At 40.2% G+C, this 16,330-nt stretch overlaps 1 protein-coding gene across 1 annotated transcript in view; it reads left to right on the top strand.

Moving 5' to 3' along the window:
- Positions 1 to 997: 997 nt before the first annotated feature.
- LOC119860117 (uricase-like) overlaps positions 998 to 16,330 on the top strand; it is a 31,749-nt gene continuing 16,416 nt past the window's right edge. Inside the window, exons 1-2 of the mRNA XM_038413377.2 lie at positions 998 to 1,116; positions 15,961 to 16,179. Coding sequence (XP_038269305.1) covers positions 1,087 to 1,116; positions 15,961 to 16,179 — 249 coding nt within the window. The 5' untranslated portion in view covers positions 998 to 1,086. The remainder of the gene's footprint in view (positions 1,117 to 15,960; positions 16,180 to 16,330) is intronic.

A 16,330-nucleotide genomic window follows, 5' to 3' on the forward strand; every position in this document is an offset into this window, starting at 1 on the left:
ACTGCATGCATCCGATGAAGTGAGCTGTAGCTCACGAAAGCTTATGCTCAAATAAATTTGTTAGTCTCTAAGGTGCCACAAGTATTCCTTTTCTTTTTACAAGAATAGTGCACAGCTGAGCAGCATCCATGCTTCTCAGTCTGTGGTGTATGCACGGCTAAGCCAGGCTTTCGAAAAAAGGTGGGAGAAAGTATGGGTTATTTGTGGGTGGGGCGGGGGGGTGGAAATTGCACCATGGGTGGCCAAAGCCATGTTCCCATTCCACCTTGTGACAATGTTTTGGTCCCATGAGGCATTGCAAGCCCTTCCCAGAACCCCCTGCAGATAATTGCACTGTGGGATAGCTACCCACGGTGCACTGCTCTGTGCATCGATGTAAGCGCTGCTTGTGAGGATGCAATCCACCAACACAATGAGCGTGGTGTGGACACACACAAGTGACTTAATTACTGCACTGGCTGGATGTCGAATTACATTGAGTTGACTTTACTTTGTAGTAAGAAGAAAAGCAGTACTTGTGGCACCTTAGAGACTAACAAATTTATTAGAGCATAAGCTTTCGTGAGCTACAGCTCACTTCATCGGATGCATTTATTTTCTTTTTGCGAATACAGACTAACACGGCTGCTACTCTGAAACCTTTACTTTGTAGTGTAGACATGCCATGAGTGGACATCCCCCACTTCAGGATTACACTGAAGCGTTCAACAGATATTGTTTGTGCCTTAGCTTGTGTCAGAGACTACAACAGATTTAAGATTTAAGCCTGGGAATTTTTAATAGCAATAGCTTTGTCTTTGAAGTGCTGCTCCCATTTAAATGGAAGGTAAACTCCAATTTACTTTAATGAGATTAGATCAGTTTCCTTGTCTCTAGCTTTCTTTCTTGTCATAGGCATTTTCTTTCATGAAAGTTTCTGCCCAGGGCAGAAAAAAATGCTGTGTTGCCAAATAAATTGTGAAATATTTGCATTTGTGAAGCCAACTCCTCAATCATTGCTCCTCCTCTGACATTAAGATGACACCTTTTATAGTGCAGTAGCTGCTGTAGCTGCTCTTACTCTTCTCAGCCATCCAAGAGATAACAATGCAGCAGCCTGCAGTGTGTCACCTGCCAGTAAGTTTTTAGAAGTTTTACAAATTTTATCTCAATGCAGTGAGAAACAGTGATGTTGAATGTTAAGGTATATTTTTGTGTTCACATATTTATTTTAAAGCTGTCAAATTAGTTTAGTACACAGTTCACTGGCAATTAAACTTGACCTATTTAGCATCTAAAATTGAGTGGAAAAGAATGTGTTTGAAGGTAAGATGAAATAAGGTAAAACTTCTAAACAGAGGTGTTTATCACCTAACTTTGATTTTTATCTGTAAGCTAAAAAGCCACTTGTTGTAAACAAAGGCATTTACTAACAACACCCAAATGAAAGAATGTAAAGAACCCAACTTGCTTGTCATTATTTGTGCTCTTTACTTAATTTGTGCAATGAAAATAAATGAAGTTACTTTTGTTTTCAGATTCTCTACTGTAATATTTGAGTTGCAAACACTGCAGGGGAGTGCTTTATTTTTTTAAAACCAACTGCTGTCACTGGAATGTTTATAAAACTGGTCTGTTGGTTTTAAGCTTCTTTTTATAAGATTTTACTTTTGGGTCAATCTAAGTTCACTCTAGTGAACTGGTTTGTGTCACTGTTTAAGTCATTGACTTTTCTCTCATTTTTAGCATATTCAATCTTTTAATTTCACTTTTCACTGGCACTTTCAGATATAAAAAGGAGGATTTGCGGTTCTAGAAAGTTTTATCTATACCTTAGCTGATTTTTTCCAGTTTCTTGATGTCATTTCCCCCCCTAAATTTAGCTTTTTCTGATCTTATATTCTTTTCAGGTGTTATTTATGTATTTATTTCTCCAGGTGAAACCTTTTCTCTCTTTCTCCAAGATGTTTATGTGGAGAGATCTGGGTTCTACCTCTGAATCTGCCAGTGAGCAGCACAAGTCACTTTAGTGTAACCCTTCTGCCCGTCAGAGTTGGCAGCAACAAGGGCCGGGTTCAATATCTAGGGGTTCCATTCCAATAACACAATGCAAAACCGGCTCGAGCCGTGACCTGGGACAAATATATACCACTCCTGCTGGTCGCCTCCAAGAGGCAATACTTCCACTCTCGTGAGCAGATAGTCTGAGTGTAGCAGAAAGCCTTTTAATAACAGAGAGAAACAATGTGGCATTATGTTGGGGAAACACCACTAACAGGATTCATAACACAACCCATGAGCAAAAAAACCCAACCCAAGCAAATTGGGGCGTGTCATTTCCCTTTGGTTCTTGAGTCCAGCAACCCAAAATCACCCAAAGTCCCAAAAGTCCAAGAGCCAAAAGTCTCTGTCCCTGGTCAGGGCAGCCCCAGAGTTTGAAAGTTTATCTGCAGAGTTTTACCTTCCAACCTAGGTGGAGATGCGGGGGGGAAGGGGTTAAGGGGCCCCTCACATGGTCCAAAGCTGATTGCCCCACCTCTCCATGGGGCTCCACTCTGCCAGCTGCCCCCATGAGCTGCTCCAGGCATCCGACAAACCGCTGTCACCATGAAAGGTTTTCCTCCTTCCCCCCCCTGCTGTTGGTGATGGCTTATCTTAAGTGATCACTCTCCTTACAGTGTGTATGATAAACCCATTGTTTCATGTTCTCTGTGTGTGTGTATATAAATCTCTCCTCTGTTTTTTCCACCAAATGCATCCGATGAAGTGAGCTGTAGCTCACGAAAGCTTATGCTCTAATAAATTTGTTAGTCTCTAAGGTGCCAAAAGTACTCCTTTTCTTTCTGCTCCACCAGCCACTCTGCTCGCCGTCCCACAAACTGCTCCGCCATATATCTTCAGGCTCCCCCACTACACAACACTCAGTGATTTCAGCTCTTAGTAAATTTAGCTCTTTTGTGATTTCAGCTTGTAGTAGGGAGCCTCAGTGCTGGTGCACCATTAGCTCAAGTGAATTCAGCTCAGCAGCCTGTAACTAGACTCCTAATGGAATCAAAATTAGCTCTGATATTCCACAGTGGAGAGAGGAGGAAGTGCAATTAGCATGTAAGGCCCTCACTAGGGGGCCCATACCATCAAGTATTAATACTAGTCCCCAGCCTCTCTCACCTCACTGGGTTTTGGAACCCATGACACTTGCCTAGCAAGTGCTGCTTAGTTGACGGTGAGACCCTCCATCATAACAAAAGGCCGAGTATAGTTCCACTGTCCTTGATTCACATAATCAGGATAACAACAGTTTATTCCTGCCCCAATAACAGAGAAACTGGGGCTCCTACAGCAGCCAAAGTGACCATGTAGGCAGGGTGGGTGTGCCTATGTAAATGAGATCAGCCCCTGAAGTTCTTTTCCACAACCCACAATGACTCGCCACCAGATGTCAGGGTAGAGCTCATCCTGACTTTGCTTACATTAGTTTATGTTTTCCATTGTAATCTCTTCTCTGCCTGAGTTTCCCCATCATTAAAATGGGGTGAATGATGCTTCACCATCTCTGTCAAGTGCAGTGAGTTATAGGGAAGGAAAGTGCAATAAACAGTAAATGCTAAATGTTTCTCCTTCTCTTGGTTTTTTGCTATCCTGCCACAAGTCCTCTCGCCTCTCCCATTCCCCTCCACCTTGGAAGTTGTCTGTACATCTCCTTCATTTTCCCTTCAGGTTTTCTGCTCCCCTTCTGAGTCTGCTCTCCCCAGCCGCTAGAGTTCCGCAGATCCAGTTCCCCTCACTCCTTCCTTGGATTCTCTTTTACTTTTTCCCTACCCTTCAGGGATGTCTCCCCTTCCTATCTTGTTCTCTTCCCCCATCTTAGGTTTTCTATTCCCACATTGACCGTTTATCCTCTGTCTCTCTCTCACCCTCATTTCCCACCTCCACTGCTATTGGTCCTTCACCTCTCCTACCTCCTGCAACCTCATTCCCTTCCTCTTGTTTCTCTCTCTCTCTTCTCTCACTCCCCATCAGTTGTCTCTTGCCTTTGTTTCCCTGACTTGCTCTCTCCTCCTCCAGTTTTCATCTCTTGAGTTCTCTTCATTCTACTCTCCTCTTCACTCCCATTTCCCCAGTTCCATGCCTTCTTGCACAGGTGATTGCAGAGCGGAGGGGGAGGCAGGGCCCTCAGGCAACTGGGAACAATTGTAGTAACTGTTCTCCCCTGCACACAGTGACCCCAGCAGGGGCAGAGGCAGAACTGCTTCTATGCTCTGTGCCCTGCTCTTTCTCTGCCCTCCACCTCACCATGCAAGTGCTAAAGCAAAACAGCCAGCTCCAAATTCTGTTTTTAAGCTAGGCCATAATACAGTCATGCACCCTGGTGAAGATGCAATATGCTTCTGCTTGTCTTTTATAATTCCACAATAATGTCCATTTTCCTGCCATCTTTCAGCTGGCACCTTTATCCACCTGCTATTTTTGCCTTCCTTCCCTGAAATGGAAGTTAATGGTTTCCTGATCCTGATTCTGCTGTGCTACCCTTAAAAGACAGAGAGGAAAGCAGGGAGAAGGAAATCCTTCCTGATTCAGGGCTGCGAAGTCAGTATCAAGAATGAGAATGACCTCCTCCTTCAGAGGTTGGGGAGCAGATAATGTTGCAGCACCAATGAAAGGGATACCATTCATTAAGTATTAAATCTATGTTTTATAGAACCGTATTACATTTCTATAGAACCGAGCTGGTTTCATCTCTATTATATTCTATAGGACTGATTTATAATGGGAATGTTCTTAAGCTGCTGCCCTTTGAGTTTTAGAGCACTTCACAGGCAGTTCAGAGTATTCAACACCTCTCAGTCTCCAAAGCCCAAATCTGGGACACATTGCAGGACAATGATCTAAAACAAGAGATGTGAGAATCAAAGGAACACAAGAATCTTTAAACATTGAAAGACTTTAAAAAATATATAAACAACATTATCTATCACTCCAGCGTCAGGAGTCAACTTTTCTGATGCCACCAAATTATAGAAAGCAAGTTTTCACAGAATCAGCCTGGGATGGAGGCCAATCTGGGTTTTCAGAGAGAGACATCCCTTCTAATGAGTTACATCACACTCCAGTGAAGTTTCAATACTGTAAAATATCTCCTACGCAACTTAAAAACACACACAACACCCTCCCCTGCCTCACATCTCTGTTCACTTCTCCAATGCACAAGGGATAGGAATCTGAATTACACTTCCCTCCTTTTACACACAGCTTTGAATGGTCTTGGGTAGCAGTGAAGACAATATTCTGCTCTTAAAAAGCCTGCACTGTTTTAACTTTGTTCCAGCACTGCAAACTAGCCAGTTGGATGGGAGCACATTCGTTCCTTTTACTTATCTTTCAAGAAACTCATAATTGTCCCCAAACATCTCATGTGCAAATCTAAGATCAGCAAAATTGTAAAAACAATGAAGTAATACTAAAATCAACAGGAGTCACTGACATCACTTACACTGTACATTAACCTTTTGTCAATAACAAGCTGGATAATTTTTTCCTTATGCTCATTTTTAATATTTTACAATTTCATTTTTTTTAAAAATAATTAACATCAAATATACCTTATAAAATATACCTGATGTATAGAATATAAATTTAGAAGGCTCTTTACACTTGGGTAAATGGATTAAAAACCCTATGGAAAAATATATACTCAACAATTTGACCTACTTAAAATAGAAATGATATCAAATGTAGCTCCTATATAGATCCCAAGTCTTAAATGTCTTTGGTGGATCCCTGAGCTGATAAGTAGTATGCTCTATAGGATACAAGTATACATGACCTCAGGCAAAGACCAGAAAGGTTCTGAGGATTTCCTGCTCAGAGTCTTGAAGGACTAGTTTTTTAATCCATTCTGATCTTGAAGATATAGGTTTCTTTGTCCAATAACTCAGTATAAAACTATCTAATCTAAACTGATATTTATAAAGTACCTAATCACTTCATACCTAATCAAGGTATGAAGTTCCAGTTTGGGATCACAGTATATTGAATGGTCTCTACTTTCTATTGCTAGATTTTTTCCCCCACACTTTTCCTTGTGTTTTTAATTTCCTTTTTCCTTCTTTCAGTCATTTTCTATCTGTATCTATGGAGTCTGGTCTTTCTTTAGCCTTGTCATTGTAGGAAGGATGTTGTGAAAAAGCAACACTTGCAACAGGCTTGGGCTGACCTTGATCTCCTCTGGTGAGAAATCACACAGACTAAGGCAGACTGCTGACAATGCTGTACCACCAGGTCCTGGGCAGTGATAGCTTCATGCCTTTTAATAAAATTAGGGGCTGAGTAATCCAGTGAGGTATTTTTCTCAGAACCTAAGAAAGAGCCACACAACAGTTAATATAAATTAATATACAGGTGGAGTTGTTTCTGGGGATAATTATGGAGCATGGTAATGTCTCCAGGAATGTGTTGCTAATATTCAAACAAGGGGCTCCTACTAAGTTGTTCTTCCTTCTGTCTGGCTGAATGGGAGCCACAGGTGTCTATGCTTGGAGAGAATAGATAGGCCAAAGAATACATTCATTGGCCACTTCAGGAATAATCCTCTGTCATTGTAACCACAGCCAGAGCAGAATCACTGCTTAGCAAACAAGCTTATGTCACATACAATTCACCGGAAATTTTTCTGCTTTGGTCCTGAAAACTGATAGTGGAATGGAGTGTTCAGCTCATGTAGTTTGAAATGGGGGAGGGAGCCTGTAGGGGGACCCACACCATCCACACCTGGATTTTTTGCTTTTTTAAATGCCTGAAAGTTGGTACAATCATCAGCTGGAGAGGGTTTGATTCCCATCTAAAGCAGGGGAAATTTCCTTACAACTCCTTTCCATTTGGTGGCAGAATTTTAGCAAGAAGCCCCTCTGAGCCCTCCAGCTCATTGCTGAATCCTTCCATTGTTAAAGCTGCAGTATAGTTTGTGTTATTCTAGAGGCATCTAGTAGCAAATCAGGAGTTAGGATTAAGTTTTAAAATGGGTTTAAAAGGGGAAATAAATTCCTGCTTCTCTTTAAAAGTAGGTGGCCAATGGGTGTGAAATTTCACGCACTTTTAGTTTTTCTGCCCTTTGAATTTTCTTAACTCCGTCCCCCCTCCCTTCCCGAGCAAAGGATGGCAACCTTCCATCACCCCCTTTAACTGCCCTTTACCAAAATACCTTCTCCCAACACAATTAACTACTACACCGAACATCCACAACAACCAGTTCTGGGGGAAAATAATCAGGTAAAGATGTGTGTGCAGAAAGGCAAAGGTGGGGGCGGGGGGAGGGCAGCATTCAGGTTGTGGTGTGTGATCAGAGTGTCTATTAGTTGTGGTGAGGGTAAGGTATGGGAAGACAAGTAGAAGGTATGTACTGTGAGGTGGCTTAACTTTACATTTCCTTGCTTTTTGTGAGTTTGGGATGGATGTTGGGACAGATTCTCAACCAGTGTAAATTGTCATAGCACTCATAATGACAGGTTTCAGAGTAGCAGCCATGTTAGTCTGTATCCGCAAAAAGAACAGGTGCCACAAGTACTCCTGTTCTTTTTGTCATAGCACTGTTTATTACAACTAAAGGATCTCCCCTCTTGTGTCTGATTTTGACACTGCCAGCTTTAGTTTGTTTTAATGTTCTCATTTTGTTTGAGTGGTACAGTGCTCCACTGCCAGAACAGCCACGTTCACCTGGGCACTGAGGAGAAGTGGACTCCAGGGTTCCCAGAAAAGGGTCCAGGCAACCAGCTCTCCCCCATCTCCAGGCCATTGGTCTGAGGCATCAGCCTCATCTCAACAGGCTCCTCTCAGAGGCAGCCGAAAGAGGATGCTACTGGGTTTCTCCTCCAGTAGCAGAACCTTCAACTCCAGGACAGAGGATGAGGAAGGCAGCAGGGGGGAGAACAAAAGTTGAGATATTTTTTAAATCACCAGAACAGAAGATGTTTTTGTGTTCAGTGTTTAACTGCTTGACAACAGAGTGGCAGATTTAAAAGGAAAAATGTACACATATGTATTTTAAAAAGTGTAGATATTTCAAATCTAGATGACTGAATGTAACGTGTACTGGCCTTCTGAATCAATGAAGTACAATCTGAGCTTCACTTAGGTTGCCTGAGATCCCATCCCTTTAAGAGATCCATACAGTTTATCTCATTGATCCTAGAATTCTTCACAGAGTTCTGTTCTTTCTTAATATTTGTGTATGTTGATACTAGATACCTTCCATTTATCATGCAAATATACACAATGAAAGCAAAAATAGCAAAGCTGTTTAAAATCAAAGAGAATCAGCATTGTAGCTACACCTGTTTCTAACCCCCCAAATGTGTGATTCCTAAACCAAGCATACACTTCTTCAGTGAAGAACTTTGTACACTTTTAAGTGCTGTGTAATAGTTTGGTTCTTATTTCTGAGGAGGAAAAGGGAAGGAAATCTATACCTAGTTACGGTTGGTGGGCATTGGTTTTTGCCATATCAGCTTCCTTTGCAGACATTTTCATGGGGGAAATCAGTGATTCAGACTGAGTGGACCCATATGAAGGCACAGAAACATTAGCAGTGGTGACCGCTCCTATATCAGTAACTGATAGTGACAACTCAGATAGTGTATACCCTGCAACTGAGATATCAGCCTGCACCTAAACCTAAGGTCTAAAGAATGCTGGATTTCTGAAATCGGAATCCAAATCTGTATCAAAATTTTGTAAATGATCCCAAAACTTCTGATCCAAATAATCCCTAAATTTGAAGTACTGAAAACCCAGATCCAAACTGCTAAGACAATCTCTACTGAAATTGCAAACGAACTAACACTTGCCTTTAAATAGATATCTATTTTTGCATTTCCCCATTTTTTTCTCTAGCATATACAGAACATTTCTCCCTACTACTTGGCTACAGTGTGAGACTGTAAACAGCATCTTCCAGTTATAGAGCACAAGGATAATGCAAATAGAAGAGATGAACAGACTGCCAGTATTTGATTGGTTTCTTGAAATCACACATGTTCAAATACAATAAACACATATTTAAAAAGTTACAGTTCTAACTTGAACCCACAGGAAAAATGTCAAGACACAGCATAAATTAAGAGTCTCTAACTCACTTCTTTATGGTTAGAGATGTGGGGAGGGAAGGAAGTGACAGTACATTCTGTAGATTATGGACAGTTTTGAAATTGCTTAGAAACTAGGGGCTAAGAACAATTATACTCAGAAGATTAAGGAGGAAACCTTACATATTCGACTATATGGATGGCAAAAAACAGCTGTACACATAAGGCTCAATTGTGCCACCCAGACTCAGATTGGGTGTAATGTGGGGGGCGGGGGGAAGCGTGCATTTACTCTACTAGTTGATGTACATAGATATAATGAGAATTTATGTTTGGATACAGCTTGCCTGTAGTACTTTATCCTGTGTTTATGTGTATTATTCAAAACACACACTAGAAGATGTGATACAGTGATGGTAATAAAACTTTCTTAATAAAATAAAAGCCTTTACTTGTATTACAAAATCACTATCACAGCATTGTCAAGCAAACCAGCTTCCCTAAAGCACCAAAACAACAATAATAAACTACTACCACAACCAGTGATAAAGCAAACTGTATAAACCAAACATTGAACAGTGCAAACAATGCCATAAAAAAAAATCCCCTAATTGTGTGTGTCCCCTGGCATATTCTCCTTTCCCTTCCTTGTGTGTTTAGCATGCACTTGACACAACTGCACAGCTGTGGAGACCTGCAGGAGTGTGTGTGTGTAGAGGGGGATGCATGCAGTGAAGAGGGGGTCAGCACAAGGTTGGAAGTATGCTGGGCCTAGATTTGCCCTGTCCAGCTGCTGCTAAGTACTGGTTGCATGGGCCACCCAACCACGGAATTGTCCATAGTGTTCCTGGTATGCAGCGCATGGGTAACATGGAGGGGATTCAGGCCTTGGTGCGGGCATAGCAGGAACCTGCACTCTGCAGCCTGCCTGTGCCTTTTCACTTGCTCTGAATCCTTTTCTCTGTGGTATTGCACCTGCTTGTTGGCCCTGTCCAGAATGTCAACTATAAGTTCTTCACAGAAACAATTCTTCCTGTATCGGTCCATGACAGTACAGAGATACAGGCTTCTGCTGGAGAGCATGTGAACTGCTGAGGTACAGTGGCCAGAAGAGGTAGAGGTAGGAGTGCCTGCAAGCAAACATGAAACAGAACTAAGCATGGTCTGAGTGATTCACAAAAGGTTCAGTGCATGAGTAAAAAAAAATAAAAATAAAAAAAAAATCTTTGCTGAATCGCAAGGACAAAAAAAAAAGATACTTTGTAAAACTGAACCTTCAGTGGAACTTTTCAGATCCTAGATGCTATGTGGACATAAGAAATTAATACTTTGTAAATCAATGATAATTTTGCAGTTAGTCATAATACAATGATGGGTTATTTACAATGAAATTCAATCAGATTTCAGTAATCTACATTTCACTCTTCAGAGCCATAGCCTAAAGGCTTAACTCCAAAGTGGAAAAGATGAAAACACTGATTGATGTGCATTACAGTTCTATAATCCATCTATTTAATAATTTCACATTCCCAAACTTCTCTGCGTATGTTCTTTACTTATCATCATCCTGATCGCCATCTTCACTTCTGCAGGAAATTTCAGCTGCCCACAAGGACAATGGAGGAACTAAGTAACAGCAAAGCAAGGTGACACTCTAAAGAGTCGGCTGCACAAAATGAGCAAATACCAGATTTTAAAGGAGTTGTTTTCTGAAGTGCATTTCTCTTGCTTCATTCAGTTTCATCCCCATCAGCTATCACCACAATGCAGTGAGTCGGCTATAACTGTCTGTGATACCACAGAGCAAGTCAAAGTAATCGTGACAGAGCTGCACAATTTGAACAGATAAAACTGAAATTGTTCAACCAAAATGTTGATGGAATGAGGAATGTTTGAGGCAATGAGGAATGTTTCATATACACTCAAAGCCCCAGGCTGTAAGGTGCTGATTGCCAGGTGCGTCTATGAGAGCTCAGTGTGCTGAACAGAGTTGCTTGAATTATTTTAATTAATCTTTTTTGCAACAAAAAAATTTACTTTTGACAAAAGAAAATTTTTGTGGGAAAATTTCAGTTTTCATCATTTTTTTCTGGTTTTCATTAACAAACAAAAACAACAAAGACAACCGACCCCTGTAAGCTAGATTTTTATTTATGTATACATTCTGATTGTTTCTGTTTGCTTTTGACCACTGGGAACTTCAGTTTTCTGACAGAAACCTGAAAGACTCCGTGACAAGTGCTGACACCGCCAAAAATTTTCATTTTTGTTGAATGCACTTGCAGAAATAAAAACACATTGCCTGACCAGCTCTAGTACTAAGGAGCTTCAACTACTTTTGGGTCTAATCCAGCAAACTGATGAATGTCCCTCATGAATTGTTAAACATCCTCAGCCTCCTGTAACAGGGTTCACTTGCAGTTTGGGCAGCTCCTGGTGGCTGCATCTGGGGATTAGCTCCATTCAAGTCATACGCCCACTTCCGGCAGTTGTTCACACCATGTCCCTCCTCTCTCTTTGCAATAACTCACCATGCAAAGAATATGTAGGAAAGAAAACAGCACTATGACAACTGGAAGTTTGAACTTCATCCTCAAGGTCACGTTAATCTTAGTAATTAATCTCAATAATAAAACAATTTGATTGATAGGTTTTAAAATAGAAAATTAGTAGCAGCTGTGTTCTCAATATTACACTTAATGTAATTGCAAAATCTATGGAAATAACCTATTTTCTCATTATCATATTGTATTCTATATTGAAGGAATAGGATTAATATACCATGTAAAGTGTATCATATGAACAGCATGATCAATAATACAGAAAAAAATGCAGCCTTATATTGGAGCTTGGAACATTTTTTGTTCACATCGACATACAGATAATGCATTTACAGTCAAAACTGTTTTAAAGAAACCAACAAATATTGTCTCATTATTAGAGGTTTCCTTTTTATTAAAGGTGGGGCAGAATTGTACTGCAAATAGTTGGCAATATTTTAGGGTAATTTATGAGGCAGGAAGTTGCCTGCTTAAGGTAGTCTCTTGTAGTGGTATCATTGTTCTATACCTTGCTACCTCAAGGACACTGAATATGTATCCTTAGCATTTCTTCATCATCTTGTACTTCTTACTGAATACACTACAATATAGCACTTACATCTTATGCTATAGCACAAAGAAAACAATGCAATAGAGTGAACCTGCTGTAGACTTTTATAAATGGAGTATTTTCCTCCCATGCTATTTCCACTACCTCTCCTCTCCAGCAAGACTCATACCACCATTAGCCTCCCTATCACTCAGGCCAGTAATCTGATTGTTATCCTTAAAATCTCCTTCTCCTTCACTCCCCATATCCAGTGCTTCTGATCAACTACTGTTGCTTCTTTCTGGATATTATTGAAAAAAATCCATCTTTTGCTTTCTTTCATGATGCTCTAACCACTCACCCACACCCTTATCAACTCCCACTTGTTGACGACTGCAATCTCCTCCTCCTAACCTCGTCCCGTACAGATCCCCATTGTGCTGCTGATCATCAAGCTCAAACTTTTTGTCCTTACTTTCAAGCTCTTACATCATATAGCCCCTTGTGACATCTCCCAGGGTACAATCTGGACTGTTGAACCGTTGTGTCCCTTTAACCAGCCCAGGATGCCTTTCACACGGCTTTGCTAATGACAAGCAGCCTCTCAATGCTCTGCTCACACACAGCCATTAGCATTTAAAGTCATTCCTAGTAAAGTTACATTAATGCTCTCCCAGCCACTCCTGAACTACATACAGGGCAACACCTGCAAATTCCCCAACCCCAGCTTTGCATCCCAGGAATGTGCATCTTATACTGCTCAGTAGACCCCTGTGCAGCATAAGCTCATATTGGTCTGACATTCCAAACGATAATGTTCAGATGCAACAGCCTTGTTTGTTCAAGTGGAGTCCTGAAGCACTTCAATACAAATATTCACCGGATTAAGTAAAAGAATAAAAAGTTTAGTAACTAGAGAAAAATGTATTTGAAGTGATTATAAGTGATAAAGGCATAAAAGTCAGAACTGGTTACACAAGGGATAAAACTGCAAACTAATTCCTAAACTTTACCAAGCTAAATAAGATTTGAAATCAAAAAGGTTTCTCTCACCCACAAACTTTCAGCAGTCCATACTAACTGGAAAGACTACCAATTAGGACCACTCCCCTCAAACCAATGATGCTCTTATTGTCTTTCAAGTGATCTCACTGCTGTAAGTAGAGATGGGGGAGGAGAGGTGATCACTGTCTCTCTTTTTAATACTCTGACCCTTTATACTGGAAAGTCTTTGCTGGGTCATAGAGTCAGCAGTTCCATTGCCAGCTGTCCTTCAGATGAATTGTAAATACTTTGTTTACAACTCCCCTGCTGGTGAATATCCAATTAAACAGTTAGTGACTAAGGCCAAACTTAATTTCCAATATCGCGGAAACTGCAGATCCTTCAATATTAGGCTTCCACCGCAATTTTGATTTTAATTAGCTTACTTTGCACAGTCCACAATTTTGCATACATTTTGACAATTACAAACACACACTTTTTTCCCCATTAGTGCAGTAGAACCTCATTTATCTGAGCTGACAGGAGCTGGGGCTCAGGCTGCCAGCCCCATGCATGCAGTGATTGGACTGTCAGCCCTGGCCATTGATGACTACAATATAGTTGCAGAAAAATGTCTGGTTATTAACAAATTAGCAGGCATAACATAATACTTGAGTGTTTATATTGTTCCAGAAAACTTTTCTTAAACAAGTATGTCTTCTCTGACTTTTCCAAATTACCACAATTAATAAAGGTCAATTATTACTTTTCTTCAATTTTCCATATCTTGTCCACATCTCAACTGCAATTATTTGACAATCACCCCGTAATTCAAGTAGGATCTTAGTAATGACTCTTTAGTATCCTGCTGACGTGCAAGTGTGTCTTTGTTTCTGCAAAATGAATTTGAGCCTGCTTTTCTAACTTTGTAACATGTTACTGTAAAATCATTGCTATACAGTAGTCTCATAACTTTACATACAAAGTTGCCACACACATTTTACCAGGATAATAATGTTCAGCAGATTATGAGTTTTCAAATGATACACACAAGGCATACTTTGTACAAGATATATCAAAACCACATAAAAGTGGTGAACATGGAGAACAGAGTATCCTGTGGAGCACAGTGTGTCACAATCCTGCCTAAATATCTCACCTGATCTTCCTCTGATTTCTTGCCTGTACCCTCTGCTTTGCCAATCTGATACCCCTTTTGTCTGTTTTTCAACAGCGCTTCCACCCCTCCCTCCATCTTGCCCCATATGCTTGGCATACTTTTTTGAAATCCATTTGTCAAACCTCCATCCTTGATCCATTCAAATCACTACTTAAGACTCTACGATCTCCCAAAATCCCACCCACTCACCCCACTGTTTTTGGACTAGTATATATTTGTGTGCCTAACTTGAGTAACTATATCCTCATATATTGGTAACATGAGTCTTTTCTGACCACCTCTTTTCCTGGTGTATGTTATAGTCTCATTTGTGTGACAGATCTACCACTTACACAGCAAGGTCTTTGGAGTAAAGACTTGTCATTTACACCTTTTCTGTGAAGTTCTCAGCACACTGTGGATGCTTTGAAATAATAACTAATAATAATAATTATATGTTCTTTTAAATACTTACTTTGGTTGTTACTAGAAACCTCAGCAGTAACTGAAAACCATAAATATATTTTTAAAGGTAACAGGGAAAAAATGCCAACCAGAAAAATAAACCAAGTTAATATGTAGAAAGAAAACCCTGGTCTGAGAAATAAGTGTGTTCCAGGGAGTTAGTAGCTTTGAAATAATGCAAGACCCTACTGCTTCTGCTTATATTTTGTTGCTGTTACAAATTTGGGGAAGAGGTTTAAAAGGATTTTGAAACCTTTTGGCTGGTTGCATTCATTATTTCCAGGAGCAAGCCAGAAAATGAGAGAGTAGATCTGAGCTAATGGCATGGCTTGATTCTCCAGAGTAAGGGATGATCTCAGCTACAGGGAAACAAATCCAGAGTCACTCCATCAAACACTTTGTAGTCACTTAGATTTACAGCCTGGAGTGTTTGTTGCTCAAACATCTGAGCAATGTGCTGAGAGAGACATAATATCTTGTCTCATTGTTTCCTTTTCCTCTCCTATTTGTTGTATTAATCGATTGTCTCTTGTCTTATACTTAGATTGTACACTCCTTGGGGCAGGGACTGTCTGTTTTTATGTGTTTGCATAGTGTGTAGCACAGTGGGGTCCTGTTTCATGATTAGGGTCCCTGGGTACTACCACAATACAAATAATAAGCAATAATAATCATCATCATCATAATGGGCCTGATTCAGAAGTGTATAATTTCTGTTTTAAACTGTTTTAACTCCATGGATTTCAGCCTAACATGTGACACTCCATTGATCTCAATGGCATAACAATGAATATAAACCAAAAGTAACACAGTGGTGAATCAAGTCTAATAGCCATAGTGGCACATTATATCTCTCCTTTGTCAAACAGAACGTTTGTTCCAGACAATGGACAGATTACATGGAGTATTTGTCCAGTGTCTGGTGCAACAGGGCCTATAACAGTTGAGGCTTCTACAATAAAAACATTAAATACCACAGCTACTATTAATAACAGTCTCTCCTTAAAATGGTTTCTTTCTTCTTGCCAGAACCTCACACCTTTTTCTGGGTGTTACCTTACTTACTGTAGCATTCCAGGATAAACACAAAAATAAAATGATCGCCATTGATAAAGAAACGGGTATTTGATCCAGCTGAGCCTAGCTTTGGCTTCCTTTATAATTGTGATCTCTACTGAGTAAGAAATGCTTGTGTTTTCACTGCAGAATGAAGATGTGGAAGTCCTGAATTCTGAGTATGGAAAGAACGTGATTAAACTCCTTCGCATTAGAAGAGATGACAAGAAACACTTCATTAAAGAAGTGGAAGCTTGCGTACATATTAGACTGAATTCTGTCAATGAGTACTTGCATGGAGACAATTCTGCTGTTATCCCTACTGACACCATAAAGAACATCGTCTTAGCTTTGGCAAAATGCAAAGGGGTATTTTTAAATGATTTTATTTAGTATTTTACTGACTGGTATTTATGATGCTGTCCAAGATTTATTTGGAAGTGGTCATTGTACTTACTTTTCTATTGTCAACATATTTCAAAAGATCCTCTCTCCTCTTTCATTGCCTGTTCTATCCCCT

This window comes from Dermochelys coriacea, chromosome 8 (genome assembly GCF_009764565.3).
Source record: "Dermochelys coriacea isolate rDerCor1 chromosome 8, rDerCor1.pri.v4, whole genome shotgun sequence".
Classification (NCBI taxonomy): Eukaryota; Metazoa; Chordata; order Testudines; family Dermochelyidae; genus Dermochelys; species Dermochelys coriacea.